General features: G+C 37.2%; 2 protein-coding genes across 7 annotated transcripts in view; one reads left to right on the forward strand and one right to left on the reverse strand.

Annotated features, from left to right (window-relative positions):
* Positions 1–25,107, reverse strand: part of LRRC28 (leucine rich repeat containing 28) — a 138,728-nt gene that overhangs the window by 80,819 nt on the left and 32,802 nt on the right. For all 6 annotated transcript variants that reach the window (XR_009209554.1, XR_009209553.1, XR_009209551.1 and 3 more), the window contains exons 4-5: positions 21,929–21,966; positions 21,270–21,407 (exon numbers count right to left, since the gene is read on the reverse strand). Coding sequence is in view for 2 of the 6 variants with exons in the window: in XM_032176053.2 (XP_032031944.1) it covers positions 21,270–21,407; positions 21,929–21,966 (176 nt within the window). In the remaining 4 variants the exon portion in view is untranslated. The remainder of the gene's footprint in view (positions 1–21,269; positions 21,408–21,928; positions 21,967–25,107) is intronic.
* Positions 1–25,107, forward strand: part of TTC23 (tetratricopeptide repeat domain 23) — a 207,731-nt gene that overhangs the window by 28,254 nt on the left and 154,370 nt on the right. The gene's annotated exons all lie outside the window — the stretch shown is intronic.

A 25,107-nucleotide genomic window follows, 5' to 3' on the forward strand; every position in this document is an offset into this window, starting at 1 on the left:
TTCTTAATTTATAACAGTTCTCCCTCTCCCTTCTTCATTTTCATGTCTTTCGTTTACTTAACGAAAGACATTGATTTTCGTCTTACAGAATTTTCAACATCCTCAATTTGGTTTACTGTGCCTTCATTGTGTCATCAAAAATACTCACTTATCCCTTGTTCACTTTTCTTTGGCATGATTACATTATAAGGAGAGGGTTATACCCTTCCAATTTCATCACACTAGGTAGTAGAACATAATGTCTGCTTGTCCCACTTCTAGCAAAGTGAAGATTAACTAGTAGATTCTAGTGTTATCAGCCTGATCCATTCAATACAAAGCTTCCTATCAACTTTTTACCTAATGGTTCAGGAAGCTATTAATGATTTTGCCAAGATATTTCATTAGAAATTACAAATGTTGGTTTTTAAAATTCCATCATTTCTTCTATATGTATTAACTATAATTATTCCATGTAGAAAAACTCTCCCTCCTTCAACTATTCAGTTACCCTGAAAAATAGTTGTTTTAGAAAAGGCAGAAAAATGTTTGATTCTTTCCCTTTAAATTTTGAAGAACAAGTTGGTAGTATAACAACCTCCAGAGTTTACCAACAAGTTTTTAAGAGCACCATTACAAACTCATACATGTTTCTATATCTGATATGTTTCAATACATTTCAGTCATGGCTTTTTATGCTTAACAGTCCACTTTTGACTTCTGTACGATTTTCACATGACCCTCAGTAGTCTCTGACTGATTCTCTGTTTTCTGGCACAAGATGTCCCAAGGGTGCATCTTCTACAAGTTGTGCCTCAAACACAGCAACCCGGTTCATTTTAGTGGGAAATGGTTTTTAAAGGCTTTAATCTCTTTGGCCTGGAATTCTTCACCACCTTATTAGCTCACCAATGCCTTCAAAATAGCTTTTCCCAGACTCCCCACCCTGCACTGTCCTCAAGGGAGGGTTGGTCTGAATTATCTAGTCTTGCAATTCTATAAGCAGAAGTCCTAAGATAAGAAATTGTGGAAGAGAGCACCCAAAAGCTTTTAAAAGACATCTTCCCAGTGGGCACAGTGGCTCACACCTGTAATCCCAGCACTTTGGGAGGCTGAGGCAGGCAGATCACGAAGTCAGGAGTTCGAGACCAGCCTGGCCAACATGGTGAAACCCCGTCTCTACTAAAAATACAAAAATTAGCCAGACGTGGTGGCGCATGCCTATAATCCCAGCTACTCAGGAGGCTGAGGCAGGAGAATTGCTTGAACCCAGGAGGCAGAGGTTGCAGTGAGCCAAGATTGCGCCACTGCACTCCAGCCTTGGCGACAGAGCGAGACTCCATCTCAAAAAAAAAAAAAAGACATCTTCCCTCAGTTATATGCCATACACACAAATAAAGACTAGTTCATAACAATCAACTAAACTGGGGTAGAATTCAGAAAGGCTTCAGGAGTGGAAAGTCAGATCACAGTTGAGGGTCACTCTGTTTTTTGAACCCAGGGGTTGGTTCCACAAATTTTCTTAATTCATCAGCCAAAGAACCTGCAAAATATCACCCTGACAGTGGACTAACAGCAAAAGCAGAATTAGGAAACTAAATGGAAAATAACCACTAACAAGCCTAATTAGTATATTTACTCATGGCAGCAAAACGAGGGTAACACCCACAAACGCAGAGTCTGCATTCCAAGATTCTTACAGAATGGAATAAACAAGCATTTATACTCCAACTGATAAGTTTATATATCTAAAGCTGAGGTGAGAAGGGATAATATAGAAAAAAAGACAAGGGCACTGTTCCTTAGTAGAATTAATTCTTTCTCTTAGATAGCAAAAACACTCAAGAATTCCTTTATTCGTCTGCAGTTGAGCCTCAGATGAGACTGCAGCCCTGGCCAACCCAACCTTGACTACAGCTTTCTGAGACCCTAAGCAGATCGAGCTAAGCTGTGCTTAGACTGCTGATCCATAGAAATTGAGATAATAAACATGTGTTGTTTTATGCCACTAACTTTGTGGTAATTTGTTATGTAGAGATAAATAATATAGTATGATAAGCTAGTACATGATTATTTATTTATTTATTTATTTTTTGGAGACAGGGTCCCACTCTATTGCCCAGGCTGAAGTGCAGTGGAGCGTTCATAGGTCACTGCAACCTCAAATATTCTAGAGGCAAGCAATCCCCCCCACCTCAGCCTCCCAAGCAGCTGGGACTACAGGCACATGCCACCACGCCTAAGTTTTGTATTTTTATCTTTTGTAGAGACAGGGTCTTACTATGTTGCCCAGGCTGGTTTTGAACTCCTAGCTTAAGCAATCCTCCTGCCTCGGCCTCTGGGATTATAGGTGTGAGCTGGGATTATAGGTGTGAGCCACCATGCTCTGTCACTAGTACATGATTTTACTTTCTTCAATCATATAAAATATTTGAAACAGACTTTTTTTAAAGATTAAGTATTTAAGTTAATGACTTGGAAAAAACACTACTGAGAATCAGAAGACCTAGCATTGTCTCAATTCTACCTTACTAAGTCACGTTGTGTAAGATTCATAATCTCTCAGAGCCTCGAGAGTTCTTATTTATAACCAGGGATAAAACCTGCCCTGTTGGTAAAAGAAAGTGAGTGAGACACTGTGAAAATTATAAAGCACTAAATAAACTAAAATCCAACTGCTTCTCATCAACAGTTCTGCTGCCACTCTAGTGCAAGCCATCATCATTTCTTGCTGGGGTTATTTTGGCAGATTCCTAACTCGTCTCAGTTTTTGTTGCAGGCGCCTCCTTTAAGTTTTCATCACTGGCCCCTCTTTACAGTTATCTGAGTCATTCTTTTAAACCTAAATGAGATCATATCACTCCTCTGCTCAAAATCCACCAGCGACTTCCCCTCACATACAGAATGGAATCCACAGTGACCAAGGTCGCACAAAATTAAGTCTTTACTGTTAACAAGTATAGCATATTGCACCTTGACGAGATTTTCAACTGCAGGATCTTTAGTTTCCCTTTAAAACTGAGATGAGTGTTGGAAGTCAGGAAAACAAAGGCAAGGCTAATGACAGAGGAACAATGAGCCAGTCTTCATGGAGTGTGGACTCTAAGAGGATAGAAATAAACTGGGAAGGCAGAAAAATGAGATGAGGAAGAGGGTAAATTTATTGAGTACATACATTTGGTCTGAGAACTTTTCTATACGTAACAACTTTTACATTTTAGAAAATGAATGAACAGGATTAGAATCTTTAGTCTCTGATGCTAGGACTGGGCATCTATCTGCCTTATTCAGATATTCAAAAGGAGAGGAATAGATCTTTTTAAAAACTATTTTCAAAGATTAGTAATGTTCCAACCACTTCAGTTAAGAATTTTTGATGTTTAGTATTCTTTCTTTTACACTTTTGGATGGCATTTATGGGATGGGAAATCTTACTGGTCCTAAAGTCCATGGGATTTGACAACTTAAGTTTATATTAAATCCACTTTGTTCCACACTGTAACCAATGCTGCCTTAAGCATGATGTGGACCCTGCACACTGTATCATTCTCCCTAACCAGCCCACAGTGTCCCAAGTATTAGAATTCTTCATTTCTATCTGTCAAAAGTCTAGTAAAAGATGAGATAAACTCTCTCTCTCTCAATGAAAACATGCTTCAGAATTACCTGCCCCCAGTGTTTACATACAATCTAATGGCAATTAAACAAAGATCACCAGAGTGAACAGCTGGCCCCATTCTGACAATGAATGGCAGAGGCTGAAGAAACACAGAATGGCTTGAAGGAGAAAAGCAGCAGGCTAATCCTCAGGGCTTCAAGGCTCTTCTCCAAATTCAGAGGCAATGGACCCTAAAAGGACCAAAGATGTGCCAGACAAGATGCACCAGCAAGAAGGAAACATGTCAGTGGATAGGAAAGTAGCCCGTGCTCAAACACTCAGCAAAGAAACTGCTGCAGACCAACCTAAAGTGTTAGCGTGACACAGAACACTCATGACACTCACAGTGCAGGACAGACAACAGGCACCAAGGTCACTCAGCCAAGCTGGTGCCAGAGCCAAGGTATAAAACTAGGCTTCTTTTAAAACCTGCCAGAACTTCCTTTCATTTCCTCACACAGAAGCACAATGCATATATACATTATCAACTCCTTTATATTATGCTATATGGAAGGGTACTACAAATACATAAAAGAATTTAACAAAATTAACAATAATTTTCATACATTATTTAACCAAGAGAGAGCTTTTAAAAGTTGACAAAAAATGTGAAATTAAAAACACAAATATGAAGGGTAATTTTTAATTTTGGAAAAGGAAACAATATATCATTTTGTGTGTATGTGTGTTTAAACAAAACTGACTTTATTTAGGTATCAGAGGGTTAGCCGAGTTCCTTTAAATAGTTAGGGATTTGCAAAGTGCAAAGCTCATGTAACATAATCTGTGTTTTCCTCAAATCCCCATCGGTCCATTTGCTTAAGAAACCCATGCTTCCTGGCAGGGTGCCGGCATACCAAACCTGCCCAGTCGTGCATAGTTTTATTTCTGTTACTAAATTAGGAAACCGAGTGGGCAATGTCTGGGACAACAGCAAAGAGAAATGCCTCAGCATCATTAGCCTGCAAGTCTCCCTAAAAGCTACATCATTATAAGATGTTTAATTTTTAATTAGAGATACCAAGGTAATTTAGCCTAATATTGTGCAATACTAAGAAATAATTAAATGAAGACAAAAGGGAAAAATCCAAATGTTTAACAAAAGTATTCTTCTGAATAACCTTAATCATGTTGTTAAAAATAAATGAACTACTACCACTCAAGGCTTAATTTCTCAATGACTGATACTAAAATACTGCCCTCTTTTTCTAAGTGATGAAGGAGAAATGTGAAGTTATGCATCACAATTCTTACAAAGATATACTAACATACTTTATGTAGAGCTCAGTTTGAACATTCAAGGAGATTTGAGTGGAGAAACATGAAGAAGGATTTCAAGAAAACAAAGCCACTGTTTTTATTTTCAAATTAATTTATAAACGACAGAAAAATATAGAAGGAAAAATATATAATATTCCTCTTTCCAAATTTTACTGACCCCAATTAGCATATCATAGAGCTTTTAAAAAAAGACAGCAGCTATTAATTAACATTTTTTAAATAAACAAACTCTGATATTTTATGGAAAGCTAAAGCTTGAATCCTGAAGGTGTTAGGAGAATTTTAGTTTTGGCAATATCAGAAATACTTTTTTCTTATAAACATTTTGTTAAATTCAAACATTATAAACATTTTCTTAATTAATTTCAAAGTAGCATTTATCTTACTTTAGTTCTGTAAAAGAATAAAAAATTACAAGAATATGTGCTAGAAAATCTACATCTTTACACAGATAATTTATGCATTTAAATATCAGAGTTTAGAAATTACAGAAAAATTAAACCAAGTTTCAGTGCTGTAAAAGCCCTGAAAGACTTGTCAACCATGACTATATAAAAAGCTGTTCACAATATTTACTACCATTTAGCAAGACAGAAAATTCATTCATATTTATAAAAAATCCTGAGAGATGAACCCTTCCAATAACCATCCTGGCTGTCGGCATGCCTTCCTCTAGTCTCCTTTTATATATATGTATTTATATGATCTCTAGAGCATAGCAAAATGCACCTAGCTGATCTGATGTGTGCCAAAACCCAGAGCCGTTCACTTCTTTGGCTCAACTCCTACTACTAAGGTCTGGCCATCAGTGACGCATGTGAGCAGGTCCACAGGATTGGGGTGGGCCACACAGTCTCAAGTCTCTCCCTATATTGTTGATAAGAGGCACATTGTTGTGGAGGCCCAATAAAATGAGAGAAGCAAGGCTAAAGCCGTAAGTATTTTTACATAAGTAAAAATAAAAGCAAGAAATAGACCAAATGATTAAAAATAATACCGAATGGCGTCGTGATCCCCATAGATCACTTTAATAAATAGTCTTTCAGACCCTCATTCCTGTTAATATTGCTACCTATGTACACATAAAGAAATATATATAAGGCTGGGTGCGGTGGCTCACGCCTGTAATCCCAGCACTTTGAGAGGCACAGGCAGGTGGGTCACTTGAGGTCAGGAGTTCAAGACCAGCCTGGCTAACATGGTGAAACCCCGTCTCTACTAAAAATACAAAAATAAATAAATAAGCCGGGCGTGTTGGTGCGCGCCTGTAATCCTAGCTACTCAGGAGGCTGAGGCACGAGAATCACTTTAACCCAGGAGGCAGAGGTTGCAGTGAGCCGAGATCACGTCACTGCACTCCAGCCTGGGTGACAGAGTAAGATCCTGTCTTGAAAAAAAAAGAAAAAAGAAAACGAATATATATAAATGAATGGAGTGCCGGAAAAAGACACCCCAACTAAAAAAATACACAAACCACAGACTGAGAAAAAATATTTGCAAATCATATATCTGATAAATGACTTGTATCCAGATAATCGCAGGGGTTGACAAACTTGCTGTAAAGGGCTATTTATGTAAATATTTTAGTTTTTGCAAACCATATGTTCATTGTCACAACTACTCAACTCTGCCACTGCAGCATAAAAGCAGCCATAGACAATATGTAAACGAATGGACGTGGCTGTATTCCAAAAAAACACTTAATTTACTAAATCAGATGAAGTGCTAGACTTGGCCCACAGGTCAGAGTTTTCTAACCTTGGTCTCTAGTATATCCGTACAGGTTATCTGATACTGAGTCTCTGACAGCAATTTTACAATTCTGTAAACTATAGATAACGGATAACAATGTAAACAATTCTTGTTTATAAACACACACATAAATTACATCCAGTGGGGGGACAATGCTCTGTCCTTGTTGAGAAAATTGGCTTTGCCTCCATTTGAATATTCATTTATATTCTTCTTTTTTTTTTTTTTTTTTGTAATGCGAGTTTCACTCTTGTCCCCCAGACTGGAGTGCAATAGCGCGATCTCAGCTCACTGCAACCTCCACCTCCCAGATTCATGCGATTCTCCTGCCTCAGCCTCCTGAGTAGCTGGGATTACAGGCATGCGCCACCACGCCTAGCTAATTTTTATATTTTTAGTAGAGACGGGGTTTCACCATGTTGTCCAGGCTGATCTCAAACTCCTGACCTCAAGTGATCCTCCTTCCTCGGCCTCCCAAAGTGCTAGGATTGCAGGCATGAGCCACCATGCCCAGGCCATTTTTATATTCTTGATCTATAAATGTGTGTGTTCTAGGGATTCTCCTTGAACTGGTTATGACATCTCATCAATTTACTCATTAATGAGTTAAATAAAAGCTTTGCCACATTTTACATTTTTTATATCTGTATGGGAGTCATGATCTTAGCTTTTTTATGAAAATTATCCATTAACACCAGTATACATAAAGAACTCTTACAATAATAAGAAAATAAACAACTTAATTTAAAAATGGCCAAAAGATAGGCATAGTTAATATTTGCCAAAGAGATGGCAAATAGACACATGAAAAGGTGCTTAGTCTTTAGTTATTAGTGAAATGCAAATTTAAAACACAATGAGATGCCACTATACAGCAACTAGAATAGCTACCATAAAAAAAAACTGAAGATACCAAATGTTGGCAAGGATGAGGAACTGGAACCCTCATACACTGCTAGTGGGAATGTAAAATGGTACAGCCACTTTGGAAAACAGTTTGGCAGTTTCTTTCAAAGTTAAAAATACATCCAGCAATTCCACTCCTAGGTATTTATCCAAGAGAAAAGAAAACATATGCCCACAAAAAGCCTGTATACAAATGTTCATAGCAACATTATTCCTAACAGCCCAAACTGGAGACAGCCTAAATAAACAACTGATGAATAAACCAAATATGGCACATCCATACAATAAAACATTACTAAGCAATAAAAGATGAGGTTATATATATTTAAACTACTAAAACATGAGGTTATGTACATTTACATGAAATTTCTGGAAAGTCAAAACTATAGAGACAAAAAGCAAGATCAGTAGTTGACTGCGGGTGAGAACAGAGGCTAGCAATAAACAGGCACTAGGGAACTTTTTGCAATGACAGAAGTCTTCTAAAACTAGATTGTATTGAGGGTTCCTAAACTGTGGACATTGAATAAAGTTAATTAACTGTACATGTAAAATGATGTATTTTGTGGCATATAAATTGTACTTCAATAAAGCTGTTAAAAAATCAATAGCTTGGTGGCACATGTCCGTAATCCCAGCTACTCGGGAGGCTGAGGCAGGAGAATTGCTTGAACCGGGGAGACAGAGGTTGCAGTGAGCCAAGATTGTGCCATTGCACTCCAGCCTGGGCAACAAAAGTGAAACTTGTTGCCCATCTCAAAAAAAAAAAAAAAACAACAACACACACACACAAAGAAAATCAATAGCTTAAAAAATTATTAACTTGGCCGGGTGCAGTGGCTCAAGCCTGTAATCTCAGCACTTTGGGAGGCCGAGGTGGGCGGATCATGAGGTCAGGAAATCGAGACCATCCTGGCTAACACGGTGAGACCCCGTCTCTACTAAAAATACAAAAAAATTAGCCGGGCATGGTGGCGGGCGCCTGTAGTCCCAGCTACTTGGGAGGCTGAGGCAGGAGAATGGTGTGAACCCGGGAGGCGGAGCTTGCAGTGAGCTGAGATGGTGCCAGTGCACTCCAGCCTGGGTGACAGAGGGAGACTCCGCCTCAAAAAAAAAACAAAAAAAAATTATTAACTCATGCCAAGAACAAAATTATTGACATTGTTATAAAGTTTAACAAGGTATTATTTAGATGACATTTAAGAGTGGTATGTAGAAAAAATAAGTGATGTATGGAACACACATTGTAAATCAGCATAGATAATGCTCTGGGGATAAGGAAATATAGGTTCTCTTTCTTGTCATACCATTATATATCATAATTTTACATACGCTTCTGATTTAGAAGTAGTTAGAAATTTAAACTACGGGTAGGAAACAAACACTGGTAATATGTAAATTCTCACACCCTATTATGTCATCTCTTTTAGCAGCAGAAGCAAATTTTCAAAGGCATCATTTTAAGTCCTCCATAAAATCAAACCTGCCAGAGCTAGTATAAATTTAAAAATGTTGAGTTTTAGTGGTAGAATGAGTATCAGAATCCATCATGTTAAAATTTACCTACCACATTGGATAAGAAAATGGAGACATAGAGGGATCAAGTAGCAAAATTTTACAGGCTTTTGCCCTATTGAAAGTTTATAGTACTTAAAGTTCCATGGAATTCCATTGTGGGAGACTTAAATAGTTTTATCTACAAAGTTCAAATGCAGTTTCACAGGATATCATAAGCAAACCAAGAATATTCAAATAAAATAGATATGGTGGTTGGTAATTTAGGAAAAAATTAAGAAGTACAGAATAGATAAAATTATTAGTAACTGATTTATGAGGCTGATTTTATTGAGTCTCAAAAGAAAAAGGTTAAAATGTTCACTTCCCTTTTACTTAAAAATTAATAGTATTTTATAGTCTATATTTAATATAACACGCACTTAACAATACAAATATTTGACTCTTAGATTGCTAAATAATTTAGGGATTTGGTCTTTGTAAAATACATATTCAACTACGCTATTGGATCTTTTCACTTAAAGAGAATGAGTTACGGAAATTTATCTCTGAACAAGAGCAGCTCCTCTGACGGATAAAAATACTGCAAGACAACACCCTGTGTATATAAAACAGTAACGGTGATTCTTCCTTCACTGATTATGTACACAGAGCTGTACAGAAAAATTATCTCACATTTGTGAACATGTAGTATTCAGTCTCCTAGAGATATCAAGTAAAAGAAGAATAGCACCACAGAAATCATAATTTTGGTTCAGGACATATGCAACAATGTACATAATTGTGCACGCTTTTTATTTTATTTTCTTAGAGTCTCACTCTGTCACCCAGGCTGGAGTGCAGTGGCACAATCTTGGCTCACTGCAGCCTCTGCCTCTTGGGTTCAAGCGATTCTCATGCCTCAGCTTCCTGAGGGGCTGGGATTACAGGTGCACACCATCACGTCCAGCTAATTTTTGCATTTTTAGTAGAAACAGGGTTCACCATGTTGGCCCGGCTGGTCTCAAAACTCCTGACCTCAAGTGATCCCCCCACCTCAGCCTCCCAAAGTGCTGGGATTACAGGCATGAGCCATGGTGCCCGGCCAATTGTGCATACTTTTAAAAATATTTTCCAATGTACATTTGTTCTGCTTTAGATTAAACACTATTTTCATACCCTGTAAACAAAAATATTGTAAGAATAATTATTTGATTACTCAATTGAATATTTTAATAATTAAAATTTTAATTTTATATATGAGACTTGTACTTTCCTTTATAAAAATATGCATTTATATTTTAAAACTAGGTAAAAATAGATAAAAATTCTAAGACTTTATATTACTATAAACATCCATATATATCTTTCAGCATTTTTTTCAACATACTTTTTAATTATTTCAACATCTTATAATGACTATGAAATTACAGTAAAAACTGTCTCATTTAAGAAAAATGGATTCATGCTAGGACCTAAATATATAAGAAAATAACATGACTTCCATAAAACCTGCTGTTCTTCAAAAAAAAAAAAAAAAAACACTAAGTCACTAATATTAGTACTGTAAATTCACACTAAAGTGAAGAATGCCAAACTTCTGAAATTTAAAAAAGTCATCAAACAGCTCTGCCGGGCTTTAATTCTCTTTCAGATTATGTCAGGAGCAGAGATGTCAGCAGATCCAGCTAAGAAGTAGATCAGACATATAAACAACTATAAGCATATAAAGATATTCATTTTTTGAGCGCTTCCTCACTTCCACAGCCAGTTTTGACTTCATGTTTTCCTATTACCTACAAAAAATACACAGTGAAAACCAAACTTCTCAAAAAAAGGTATCTGCTTAAAATGTCAATTTTTAATAAAAGCATTAATAAAAAGGATTAAACAAAGAACTATTATGCACATTGAGTGTGGGGGGGTTCATAACAAACAATATCAAACAACATTATAAAAATTACCTCTCATTACATCGATCCTTGGCAAATCACAGAGCTTTTCACTCATTAAAACAAGCGTTAACTCTAAAACTACTTGCAGAGCAGAAATCTGATTTAAATTGAAACCTTTAACAAGTTAAAACATAATTTACAGATGAAGTAAAGCAACAGCATGTTCAAATAAATGAAAAATAAAACGTTCTGCATATTAAATACATTAATTTTTAAGAAACACTTATTTTGGTATCTATATTATGTGTACCTATATATGAAATCTATATTATATCCATCTACGTAATACATGTAGATATATTCTCTATATTAATTTTTCTTCACAATTTACATAAAATCATAATTTTCTGATGTCACAAAACAATATATTGAAATCAAGGTAGAAAAATCAACTGAATAATTTCAGTATATTGAAATCAAGGTAGAAAAATTAGCTGAAACTATAAAATAATTACACATGAAAATGCTATCTTTGTTAATGTATTTATCTAAAACATACTTTTGCCAAAGTTTGGTTAACAAATGCAATACATCAAATCATTATTCATATATTTTAATACTTGAAAGTTCTTTAGTAAAAACGAACTATTAAACCACATTTTGCCAAGACAGCAAAAGGTATAGTAGAAATTACTCCATGCCACATCTAAAATATTGCAAGCTGATTTAGATACAAAAATAACAAAGCCAGGCGCAATGGTTCACACCCGTAATCCCAGCACTTTGGGAGGCAGAGGCAGGCTGATTGCCTGAGGTCAGGGGTTGGAGACCAGCCTGGCTAACATGGTGAAACCCCATCGCTACGACAAATACAAAAATTAGCTGGGTGTGGTGGCACATGTCTGTAATCCCAGCTACTTGGGAGGCTGAGGCAGGAGAATCACTTCAACCCAAGAGGCGAAGGTTGCAGTGAGCCAAGATTGCACCACTGCACTCCAGCCTGCGCGACAGGGCGAGACTCCATCTCCCAATTAGATCTCTGAAGTCTCATTAATAGGCTGTGTCTAAGAAAACACATATTCTCAAGAAAATTCACTTGAAAAGATTAAAAACACTTCTATATCTATCAGGTTTTTAAAAATGTCCCCAATTCCTGGTATTCATCATAAACAAATGGTTATGAACTCAGTATAGGCTTCTATCATGCAACCACAACATTTTCGGCAATTTATTTAAATGAAGGGTTTTAAACCGGGGAAACAGTTGGCCAAATCTGTATTTGAGAGAGAGCATCCTGGAAGTAGTGTGTATGACAGATTATGAGATGGATACATTTCAGAGATAAATAGTGGAAAATACCCAAACCAAATCATTTGCTCCTGCATACCACTCTCACACCAGCTTAGTCCCAACACGTCACATCTGCCTTCTCCTTAAGCCTTCAACTGACCTCAGTGCTGTCATCACTGTTCCCACACAGCACCGAGCTTATAATACACCATGCTGTCATAAATTAATTCTATAAGAAGTACTGCATGTGAAGTGAATTTGGATCACTTGGGTTATAGTGTTAGTTGCTTTTAAATCTTTTCACAAAGGAACGCGCCCTTGAAAGGAGCTCAACGTGCCTTAGGCAGTAAGCATGATTGATGGTAGAGGCTTTCCAAGTCTGAGCAACCAACTTTTCTTCTTTTGCCTTTTTTTTTTTTTTTAAAGTATTGTAGCAATGAACTTTTGTTTTTTAGATATCTGGCAAGTTTTCTACCATTTCCCCTTACACTTTTCCTAAAAAGGAGTATTTTCTGTATGTATTTGTCACTGAGAAGGACACATGGTTCAGAAAACAAAACCTTTTTTCTTTTAGAATAATTTTAACAGTCATTTTTATCCTAAGGTTTTGCCAAATTTTCAAAGCTTGTAAAAGTTTGTAAATAAAATTGAAAAGCCTTAGCTTCATTTGTAAAAAGATTTTACAATAGCTGATAGTTTATCTATAGTAAAAATATTTTTCTGAGAAATCTGTTTTATCTATTATGCCACAATAATTTTATGTAAAAATCTAAATTTAAAATCTGTTATTATAAAGTTATTAATATATGTATATTTAATTATACTATAAAGTTACTTTACTAATAAAGTACTATATCAGTTACAAAGTTACAATTAATAATAAGGTAACTTTAGGTCTATAAAAGTCATTGAGGGCCAGGCATGATGACTCACACCTTTAACCTAGCATTTAGGGAGGCCAAAGCATGAGGATCACTTGAGGCCAGGAGTTTGAGACCAGCCTGGGTGACACAGCAAGACCCCACCTCTACAAAAAAAAAAAAAAAAAATTAAAGAAAATTAGCCAGGCATGGTGGTACATTCCGGTAGTCCCAGCTACTCAGGAGGCTGTGGCAGGAGGATGACTTTAGCCCAGGAGGTCAAGGCTGCAGTGAACTATGATTACTCTACTGCACTCCAGCCTGGGTGACAGAGTGAGATGCTGCCCCTAACAAATAAAATAAAAAAAATAAAATAAAATAAAATAAAATAAAATAAAATAAAATAATAAAATAAAATAAATAAAATAAAATAAAATAAAATAAAATAAAATAAAATAAAATAAAATATGACTGAAAGAACAAGTTCTGAACATGAGTTTAGGGCTCTGGTAGATAATTTTTTTTTTTTTTTTTTTTTGTTGCCCAGGCTGGAGTGCAATGGTGCAATCTTGGCTCACTGCAACCTCTGCCTCCCGGGTTCAAGTGATTCTCCTGCCTCAGCCTCCGGAATAGCTGGGATTATAGGCGCCCACCACCACACCCGGCTAATTATTTCTGTATCTGGTAGATAATTTATTCAGTGGTCATCTAGCAAGCTGAGGCAGATTGTTAGATTTTGTCCCTCTACCGATTAGTTGTCAAAATGGGTATTTCAAGTCTCAGCACTGTGTACCAAGATAATCACTAGCTACAATAACACACTCAATACTTCCTTTTCTCTCCTCTCTGTCTAATCCCTTCTTTGCAAGTACTGCATGCAGTTTAAATATTAGACAATAAAATATTATAAGCTCCCTTGAAGTCTGGGTCCAGATTTTGTTTTCCTTCTTAGTGCTCACTTTCTCTAGCACATAGCATGGCATACTTTGCAGCAGTAAATACTATTTTGTTAAGCAGATGAAATAGCAAGTCCCCCCTCCAGTCATGTAGATAACCCCACAAAATAGAGAAAATCTATTTACGTATATTGCTGACCACACATATATAGCCTGGTGACACTAGAAGGATGCTCTGCCAGAGATTAATTTTTTAGACTCTTTTTTAGGGAGAGAAGTGCTAGCTAGTTATTTTACCAGACTGATGTGTAATCAGTGAAAAGCTGAGTCTCCCAGAAGAGTAAATCACCCAAAATTACCATGGTATTTGCCTAAGGAGGGTAACATGGGGTGAAGAGCCTTGAATATCTGGGGACAGGAGGCACAATAACACACTTCGTGTTTTAAGGATTCAAAATGAGAGCTGCTTTGTTCTCCTTCTGAACTGATCACATAGTATGTAGGCACAATGGAAGTGATGAGGAAACCAGGGCTGACCCAGTGTTCCTGGGCCACCTGTCATTCCTAGAAACTGTAACACAGGGAATTCAAATATGGAGCACCTGTGCCCAGGCTTGTAACTACAAGGTGGGATCAGCACCTCTGAAAAATCACTGCAGCCTGTGCTGCAGAACAACAGCCTATGCCAATACACTCTCAACAATAGGGTAGTAAGCAACAGCAGAAGCCCTAGAGGACCAGGCTCTGGCTGTTTTTATGTCCTCTGTAGGAAAAAGGCTGATCCACTCCTCTTCACTTCCACATGAGATCAATAAACACAGAGGTTTCACAACAATTCAGGTGGCAATGGGACAGACCTAAGAAAGGATACTAAATTTCATTCCAATAAACCTACAGAGGTTCAATTGGAGAAAAGTAAATTTTAAGAAAAAAATGGTAATAAATTTGACTACACTTGAAGCCTGGGTTTTAGGAACAACACATGCTGGTTATATGTGGTACACATTTCTGTCTGTGCATATTTTCAGCCATTAAAACACAACAGATCCATGCTTTTAACTTGGGCTAAAAATCCTTCCTTTTTTGGTATGCAAAACAACTTTTCAAGGATAAAAGTATTTTTTAAAAATAGGCTGATTTATATGCCAGATGTAAGCAACATCTTTTCTGACTGGTGGTTACTTTTTGTTGTTTCTTTGTTACTATAACCTTCTCTCATGGTAATTCAGTGTTTACAGCAACTCACAAAGGTATCAGCTTTCTCGACTATTAGAGATTGGCTGTTCTTTCTGTCTCCTCAAACATCCATTGGACTTTGTGATGTTTAGCGAGGTTTAATCAGAAAGGAGCCCTGCACTGATGGAAGCCTTTCTCCAACAATCCTTTATTTCTAGGTATACAGTAATTCTCTTCATAATAGATTACATAATTTTATACAATCAAATTACAAAATGTCATTGGGAGAAAATTAGTTTAAATATGTTCTATGACAAATAATGTTACAGTTTTGATGCCAGGTGTAGGGAAAAGCAATACACAAATGTTTAAGTGGTACACGCTTAGCAGCAGCAGCAGCAGCAACAACAAAAACACATATATAAAAGAATGCAGGGAAGCAATCAGATGAGAAATCAAAGGACATCTAATAGGACTTCCACTTCCAGACATGACAGGGTAACTGATACCAGACGTGCCTCCCGCCAAAACACAATGAACTACTCAAAAACATATGAAGCAATTGTTTTCAAGCAATGGACAGGCAACCCAGAACTACAATCCTTAAAATCTAGGGAACACAAGAGGCGAGCCTCACGTTGGACCTGAATTTCTGCCATGGGGCATATTTTGGGCCATGGCACAGGGAAATGGAACCTAAACAGAGCTCCAGTCCTGCAGAGCTGAAGAGGAATAGATCAGAGCTGGGGGCAAGTGAAGCACCTGGAAGATGCAGGACAGGGCACCAAAGATGAAAAGGCTGTGAGGAGGTAAAGAGGGTGCTATGATCTGAATGTCTGTGTCCCCACCTCTAAATTCATATGTTGAAATCTAGTCATAAATTCATATGTTGAAGAGAAATGGACAGATGGAAACTAAATCTAGAGGAAAAAATGGCCGGGTGCAGTGGCTCACACCTGTAATCTCAGTGCTTTAGGAGGCCAGGAGATTGAGATCAGCTTGGGCAACACAGCAAGACTGTGTCTCTTAAGAAAAAAAGAATAGAAAGCACAGGAAATTGTGAATATTCAGGTAAATATATATATATTTTTTGTGTGTGACAGAGTTTCGTTCTTGTTGCCCAGGCTGGAAAGCAATGGCGTGATCTCGGCTCACCACAACCTCTGCCTCCTGTGTTCAAGTGATTTTCCTGCCTCAGCCTCCTGAGTTGCTGGGATTACAGGCATGCGCCACCACGCCTGGCTAATTTTGTATTTTTAGTAGAGACAGGGTTTCTCCATGTTAGTCAGGCTAGTCTTCAACTCCCAACCTCAGGTGATCCACCCACCTTGGCCTCCCAAAGTGCTGGGATTACAGGCATGAGCCACCGTGCCCAACCTTAGTATTTTACAGACAACTGACTTGCAAAAATAATATTATCTAATGGAGTTTACAACATACATTGAAATAAAATATATGACATAGTAGTACAAAAGGAGGGGGGTAAAAGGAAGTATACTGTTGTAAAATATGCACAATAATATAAAAATGCATATAATTTGTATGAAATGGTACAATATTCTAAGTGTAGTAAGTTAAGGGAGCATATTGTGAACCCTAGAGAAAAGCCAATGGAAGAAATAAAGCGGAACACTAAAACACACTCAAGTAATCCAAAAACAGAAAGGAAGCACAGTGGAACCAGAAACAAATGGTGGAGTTCAGTTGGGAAGAAGGAGGACTTAATTCCAATTTGAAAATAGAAACTCCAAAGAGATCATCACTCTCACCCTAACAACTAAAACAAGCTGAATAAAAACCCACGAGAGACTGAGGACATGGGGAAATCTAAATCAACTCCAAAGAGTGAGAAGCACATTTTCGAAGAGAAGAGATCCTCGGCTGCTATCATCCATGACTGAAATAGAGGTAGGAAAAGAAATCTGCCACAGACAAGGGTTAAGGAAAAATCAGTCTAACTTTGAAAGCTGTATGTGGACATACCCGTGTAGAACCCAGAGGATCCGTAGGTATAGAAAGACTGTACGATCAATAAATCCCCCTGCTCAACGCAGACACACACACACTCTGTCCCACCAACCTTTACCATAAATGAGGGCAAGAGAAGAGAGCAAGAGCTGAGATAATCTCCTCAACGTACTCTAGGCTTCCAGCAAGGGAAAACCTGGAGGATAGGCGGTAACAGAAAAGCCAAGAGCAACTTCTCAGAGGCGAGACCCACCGTCACAGAGTACAGGGCAATGATAGTCAACCTTTACAGGCCAAGGATGGAGCAGCAGGACTCAAAGAGCTCTCAAGGCACAGAAAGTCAGAAGCCAAACTGGAGAGCAAAGAGAATTCCTCAGCAACTGAACCTGCTGGCAGCTGGTCTTTAAAGCAGGGAGATATCTCCCATAATTCAAAAAGATTTGGAATAGCCCATAAATACATGAGAAGGTGCTAAATAACATCGGTCAAGAGAGATATGCAAATTAAATAAAATTCAAAAAAAATGCAATACTACTTCATACCCACTAAGATGGCTAAACAAATAGACAACACCAAATGTTGACAAGAATGTGGAGTAACTGCACCTCTCATATTGCTGAGAGAACAGCGCAAAATGGTATAACCACTTTGAAAACTAATTAGCAAATTTTAAATGTTGGATATAAAATTATAAAATTATATTCAAAGGCTTTTCAACGACAACAAAGAAACACGGTAAAATGTTAAGTCTTTTAAGGGAATATAACGTGGCATGGACTATGTACTGTGGAGAAAGGGCTTATTAAGCAGATACCAAGTGGTGCCTACTGTGGTCAAATGGGGATAATATGACAGTCCCTCACATTTCTTTCCCACATTTAGAATACCCTCCCGTAGTATGTCTCTAAACATAATCAAGCATTTAGGGAATGTATGCTTGCCCCTTACATACTTAAATCATAACATCTGAAATCACCTCATGAGATGTATAAAGTGAATCAAATAATTGGTAAGACCTAGTCAATTGCTACTCATGGTGGCAAGAAATAATAAAGCCTATATACATGGCTCAATCAAAAGTTCCTATCCAAAACGTATAACTATTAATGTATATAATTTTACTCAAAACAAGCAAAAGCAAACACAAATAGAAACAAACCTAGCAAAATAAAATCGCAAGTATATGCCTTGAATTTCTTGTGTAACAGGTGAGATATAAATAAATTATATGAAAGTAGTCACAAAACATATACCCTTCACTGGTTATTAAGAAGCAGTCAATGATATTAAAAGTACATCCTTAACCTCTAAGAATATATAATGGAAGGCAATGACCATATTCTACCACATCATGTTTTTATATTACAGGAAAACACAGAATAATACAACACCCAGAACAATAGTTTATCACAGAATTGTTTTTTGTGGGGGTTTGGGGACAGAGTCTCTCTCCGTTGTCCAGGCTGGAGTGCAATACTGCAATCAGAGTTCACTGCAGCCTTGATATCCTGGGCTCAAGAGATTCTTCTGCCCCAGCCTCCCAAGTAGCTAGGACTAAAGTGTGTGTCACCATACATGGCTAATTTTTTTTTTTTATTGTTGGATTTTAGTAGAGACAAAGCCTCACTATGTTGCCCTGGCTGGTCTCGAACTCCTGGCTTCAAGCGATCCTCTTGCCTCAGCTTCCCAAAGTGGTGGGATTACAGATGTGAATCACCATGCCTGGCACAATTGTATTTTTTTGTATATTCTTTAAATGTATGTAAAAAAAAGTTCATAAATACAGCATTATATTCATGAATTTTGGTTGTATGCCTTATATAAGTTTCATATAGGAAACTGTTAGGAAAATGTAAAGTATTATCTTTACTGATACATTTTCTAGGCAATCTTCAAAAGAGTATCTCATTTTCTGGGTATCTGAATGTACAAACATGATGAAAGCTAGAATGATGAAACACCATTGGCCTGATGATATACAATAAAGGAAAGACCATATTGCTGTATTGTGTCAAAAAATGTTATATTAACTATAGTTAGAAAAAATAAGACATTCATTACATGACAGTAAAGAAAATATTTTTTAAAATACAGTCACTGCTGAGTGGTGCCATTTTTTTCTTTTTTTTTTGAGGCAGGGTATCACTCTGTCACCCAGGCTGGAGTGCAGTGGTGCAATCTCGGCTCACTGCAACCTCCGCCTCCCAGGTTCAAGCAATTGTTTCATCCTCCCAATTAGCCGAAACTATAGGCACAACGCCACCACACCCAGCTAATGTTTGTATTTTTAGTAGAGATGGGGGTTTCACCATGTTAGCCAGGCTGGTCTCGAACTCCTGACCTCAGGTGATCCACTCACCTCGGCCTCCCAAAATGCTGGGATTACAGGTGTGATCCACTGCGCCCAGCCTGACTGGTGCCATTTTTATACACAGTATTGAATCTATATATTAAGGCCAGAACATAAAGTCTAAAAATTAATCCATTAGTATGTTTTAATTTAGACATTTCTGTACTTGAAAAAACAAAGAAATATCATAAACTTCTTCATTCATGGGTTTAACATGCATAATTTTTAACATTCTCATGTAACCCTGAAGTTCTATGACAGGTAGCAATTTGTAATTTTATTTGAGTCACATATTTCACTTAGATACACTAAAAGGCTAGTTGGTGTTCTTGAACTGGTTTTACTCAAAAGAGTAAAAATAATCTCAGACAAATTAACATCTGTATCTTTCTCTGCTCATTCTTGAATACACAGTAACTTTCATATAATACCCGAAGCATAAGTTTTTTATTTTTTAATTATCTATCTTTTTTTTAATATGGGAAATCATATATGACAGTGGAATTTGCAAATATGTGGATTCACAAAGCAAGGTCTCTGGATGCTCCTCCCAAGAAATCAAAGGGTTTAATGGTGGCTCTCAATAAAATGCAAGATTTTAGTACTGCCTATCTATAAGGCACATTCATAATTTACTTACATGTTCAGCAGGCAGAACTGAAAATCCTAAGGCTCAAATTTAAATTGTTCTACTAAATTTTAGCATGATTCCTTTTAAAATCAAAGTTAACATACATTAGGTCAGGCATGGTGGCTCACACCTATAATCCCAGCACTTTGGAAGGCTGAGGCAGGTGGATCACTTGAGGTCAAGAGTTTGAGACCAGCCTGGCCAACATGGCAAAACCCTGTCTCTACTAAAAATACAAAAATTAGCCAGGCATGGTGTCACGCGCCTGTAGTCCCGGCTACTCGGAAGGCTGAGGCATGGGAATCACTTGAACTCGGGAGGTGGAGGCTGCGGTGAGCTGAGATCACGCCACTGCACTAGAGCCTAGGCAACAGAGTGAGACTCTGTTTAAAAAAAAAAAAAAAAAGTCAACCAGACACGGTGGCTCATACCTGTAATCCCAGCACTTTGGGAGGCCAAGGCATGTGGATCACAAGGTCAGGAGATCGAAACCACCCTGGCCAACATGGTGAAACCTCATCTCTACCAAAAATCCAAAAATTAGCTGGGTGTGGTGGCACGCGCCTGTAATCCCAGCTACTCAGGAGGCTGAGGCAGGAGAATCGCTTGAACCTGGGAGGCAGAGATTGCGGTGAGCTGAGATTGTGCCACTGCACTCCAGCCTGACAACAGAGCGAGACTCCGTCTCAAAAAAAAAAAAAAAAAGTTAATGTACATTAGTTACCTCACTGGAGAATAAGAGAGAAAACATTGTATGTATTTGACTTTTGGATAGTAAAATGATTATATCATGCAAAGCTCACCTAAATTCTCTTATGTGAAATTCAGAACTGAAGTAACTCTTTGTACAAATATTTTGCCAGAGCAGTGATTCAAAGGGATATTGGTTGCAATGCACAACTGTAGTAATTGTAGCTATATCTAAAATATAAATTCTACCTTCTTACATTTGCATCACAAAAAACTCTTAGTAATATTTCACCCACATTCTTTAGTTTAATCTTCAAACAAATGGACAATCAAATACTTATAAATACATCTACAGCCCATTGCCTAGATATATAGTGAGAAATATGAATAAATATAGATTTATAATAGACAAGAAACTACTGTGTGCTAGAGACTATGATTACCTGGAGGTAGGAATTGCAGTTGGTTATTAGCTAATCGAAGATGACGTAAAGCTCTCAGACGACCAATTTCTGGGCAAACAATTTCTAAGGCATTGTCACTAAGATCCAGACATTGGAGTTTTACGAGAGACCCAATGGCTTCAAAGAGAAAAGGAGAAGGCAAAATGAATTTGACTCAAGAATTACATCAAATCTTTAATGCAAGTATTCCAAGTTAAAATATTTTACTACTTAATTTCCTTGTCTCAGTTGCTCACAAAATAGTAAAAACACAGATCAAACTAAGTTCATGAAAGTGATAAATACTTCCAGCTCAAGATAAAATATAACTTAAAATACAGCACAAATAAAAACATTAAGACTAAAATAAATCAAGAAATGATACACAGGGCTTTTTTTATCTGACCAGAATTCTTAACTAGATTTATTAAATTTAGAACTTATTATCTACCTAATAGCAATTTATCCAATAATAGTTTACCTAACCATTATATCCATTTTAGACTTATTTAATTATAGGTCTTAACTGGACTTATTAGAAGAAAACAAGTTTTGAAGCTAAAAAATTAAAGGTGTCTTAAAAATAAAATTTGATCTATTTATATAAAACAAAGCTTAAATTATATTATCTTCTAACTAAAATTTTTAAGTAAACATACCTTCTGGAACCACAACTATGTTATTTGAGTGCAGGTATCTAGGAAGGAAAAAGGGAAAAAACAGCCATTATCATTAAGTACTTTTGCCAGATAATCAGTTTATAAAATGCTCACTTAGAAGTTTATCAAATGTAAATAGGCCACAACTTTCACACCCTATTCTAATGCATCAACATACAATAATGGTTATCACAGCTAACTAATAATACTTTGAGAAAAATATTTTGTACCAGAATTGCAAATATTAAATCTATTTACTGAATTAGTTGTTATTTTAAAATAAAAGCATACATAATGGATAAACTATAAGGTCTTTTTAACTTCATAACACAAATTACTAGTTCTTCCAGTTCATTTTATTCAGGCTTTAAAAAATACACTTACTGTGTGAAGAAAAATCAACACCTATTGTGTAAAGGAAGATGAACTTTTTGTTTCTAAAAAATAACTTCACAAAATAAAGATATTTCTAGCTAGCATGCATACTGAGAACCAAGAACAGAGAGATTAAATACTCATCATTTCCAGTGTCTGTAGAAATACTCAACTGTCAAGGTACAGAATTTATCTCATGGCAAAAGAAATTTTGTAACAAGAAATCAAATGCTTCTCTTAAAAAATTTTCTTTTTCACAGAGGCTGAGAAGTCTAGGCAAGCCTAAGTAACAATTTTCCCACGACAGTGTCTTTAGCACACTCTGGTGGAGACTTTCTGCAATCAGTAACCAACCATTCAGAGCAAAACAAGTGAATGCTGGAGATCACACAGCAATAATTTAAGAAAATAAATTTGTATCATTGATTTAGAGATAAGAGAACAAGATTTTAGTAAACTTTATTTTCAAACCTATGGTTTTATTTATTGTACTTAAAAAATAAATCTTTATGGCTGGGCACGGTGGCTCACGCCTGTAATCCCAGCACTTTGGGAGGCCAAGGAGGGCAGATTGCCTGAGCTCAGGAGTTCGCGACCAGGCTGAGCAACAAGGTGAAACCCCGTCTCTACTAAAACACAAAAAAATTAGCCGGGCGTGGCAGCGTGCACCTGTAGTCCCAGCTACTTGGGAGACTGAGGCAGGTGAACTGCTTGAACCTGGGAGGCGGAGGTTGCAGTGAGCCAAGATTGCGCCACTGCACTCCAGCCTGGGCAACAGAGTGAGGTTCCGTCTCAAAAAAAAAAAAACAAAAAAAATTTATAAAGTACTTTTAAATAGAATTTAGAAGTTTTCTTCTGCATTCTTAAAGTCTAATATTGAATATTAAAATGTCGATAAACACAAAATAAGACAGAAAATTAATAATTTTATGAAGACTATTTTATGTTGAATTAAATCAATTTTGTAGAAGGTTAACTAACCTGCTGGGTATAACACAATTTAAATAAGCCCACCATTTACTCTATGATACATTTCATTCCTTGCTTTCTGTATATGAAATGATTACACATTTTAAAATCAATACTCTTTAAACATTAATTTTAGGAAGGAATACCTAAATGAAAGTAGAGAACTGATTAAAAAAACTTTTTTCAACAAAATACTTGCCTCAATTCAAGTTCCACCTATAAAAAAAGACATTAAAATGTCCAAATCAAAATATGAACTGAAGTACCCACTATTATGATTAGAATTTTCCAAACAGACTTTAAAATATTATCTACATACAATGAAGATGCCGTATGAAATAGTACACAGTGGCTGCCCGTGGATGCCGCTGAGGAAGCATCGTTAAAGTCTCTCCGCCCTCCGCCATCATATCTAAGTCAGTCTCCCAAAGAACCCAAACAGCTGAGGAAGCTCTTCATTGGAGGCCTGAGCTTTGAAACAACCAATGAGAGCCTGAGGAGCCATTCCGAGCAATGGGGAACGCTCACGGACTGTGTGGTCATGAGAGATCCCAACACCAAGCACACCAGGGGCTTTGGGTTTGTCACTATGCCACTGCAGAGGAGATGGATGCAGCCATGAATGCAAGGCCACACAAGGTGGATGGAAGAGTTGTAGGACTAAAGACAGTTGTCTCAAGATAAGATTCTCAAAGACCAGGTGCCTACTTAACTGTGAAAAAGATATTTGTTGGTGATATTAAAGAAGACACTGAAGAACATTACCTAAGATTATTTTGAACAGTATGGAAAAACTGAAGTGATTGAAATCATGACTGACTGAGGCAGTGACAAGAAAAGGGGCTTTGATTTTGTAACCTTTGATGACCATGACTCTGTGGATAAGACTGTCATTCAGAAATACCATAATGTGAATGGCCACAACTGAGAAGTTAGGAAAGCCCCATCAAAGCAAGAGATGGCTAGTGCTTCACCCAGCCAAAGAGGCTGAAGTGATTCTAGAAATTTTGGTGGTGGTCGTGGAGGTGGTTTTGATGGGAATGACAACTTTGGTCGTGGAGGAAACTTCAGCAGTCATGGTGGCTTTGGTGGCAGCCATGGTGATGGTAGATATGGTGGCAGTGGGGATGGCTACAGTAGATTTGGTAATGATGGAAGCATTCTGTAAGCGGTGGAAGCTACAATGATTTTGACAATTACAACAGTCAGTCTTCAAATTTTGAACCCATGAAGGGAGGACAATGGTGGCAGAAGCTCTGGCTCCTATGGTGGTGGAGGCCAATACTTGGCCAAACCATGAAACCAAAGTGGCTATGCCAGTTCCAGTAGCAGCAGCAGCTATGGCAATGTCAGAAGATTTTAATTACTGCCAGGAAACAAAGCTTAGCAGGAAAGGAGAGCCAGAGAGGTGACAGGGAAGCTACAGGTTACAACAGTTTTGAACTCAGCCAAGCACAATGGTGGCAGGGCCTACCTGCTACAAAGAAGACACGGTTTAGACAAATACTCATGTATATGGGCAAAAAACTCGAGGACTGTATTTGTGAATAACTGTATAACAGGTTATTTTAGTTTCTGTTCTGTGGAAAGTGTAAAGCATTCCAACAGGGGGTTTTAATGTAGATTTTTTTTTTTTTTGCACCCATGCTGTTGATTGCTAAATGTAGTAGTGTGATCATGACGCTGAATAAATGTATTTAAAAAAAAAATACAGAGTGTTGCCAATCCTGACTGCACATTAGAATCACCAGGGGTCTTATGGGTGCCCGAAACCATCCTGTAGCAAGTGAAACAGCATCTCAACTCTCAACTCAAATAACCCTGATGTGCAACCG

Source organism: Hylobates moloch, unplaced genomic scaffold, assembly GCF_009828535.3.
Source record: "Hylobates moloch isolate HMO894 unplaced genomic scaffold, HMol_V3 SCAFFOLD_14, whole genome shotgun sequence".
NCBI classification, from domain to species: Eukaryota; Metazoa; Chordata; class Mammalia; order Primates; family Hylobatidae; genus Hylobates; species Hylobates moloch.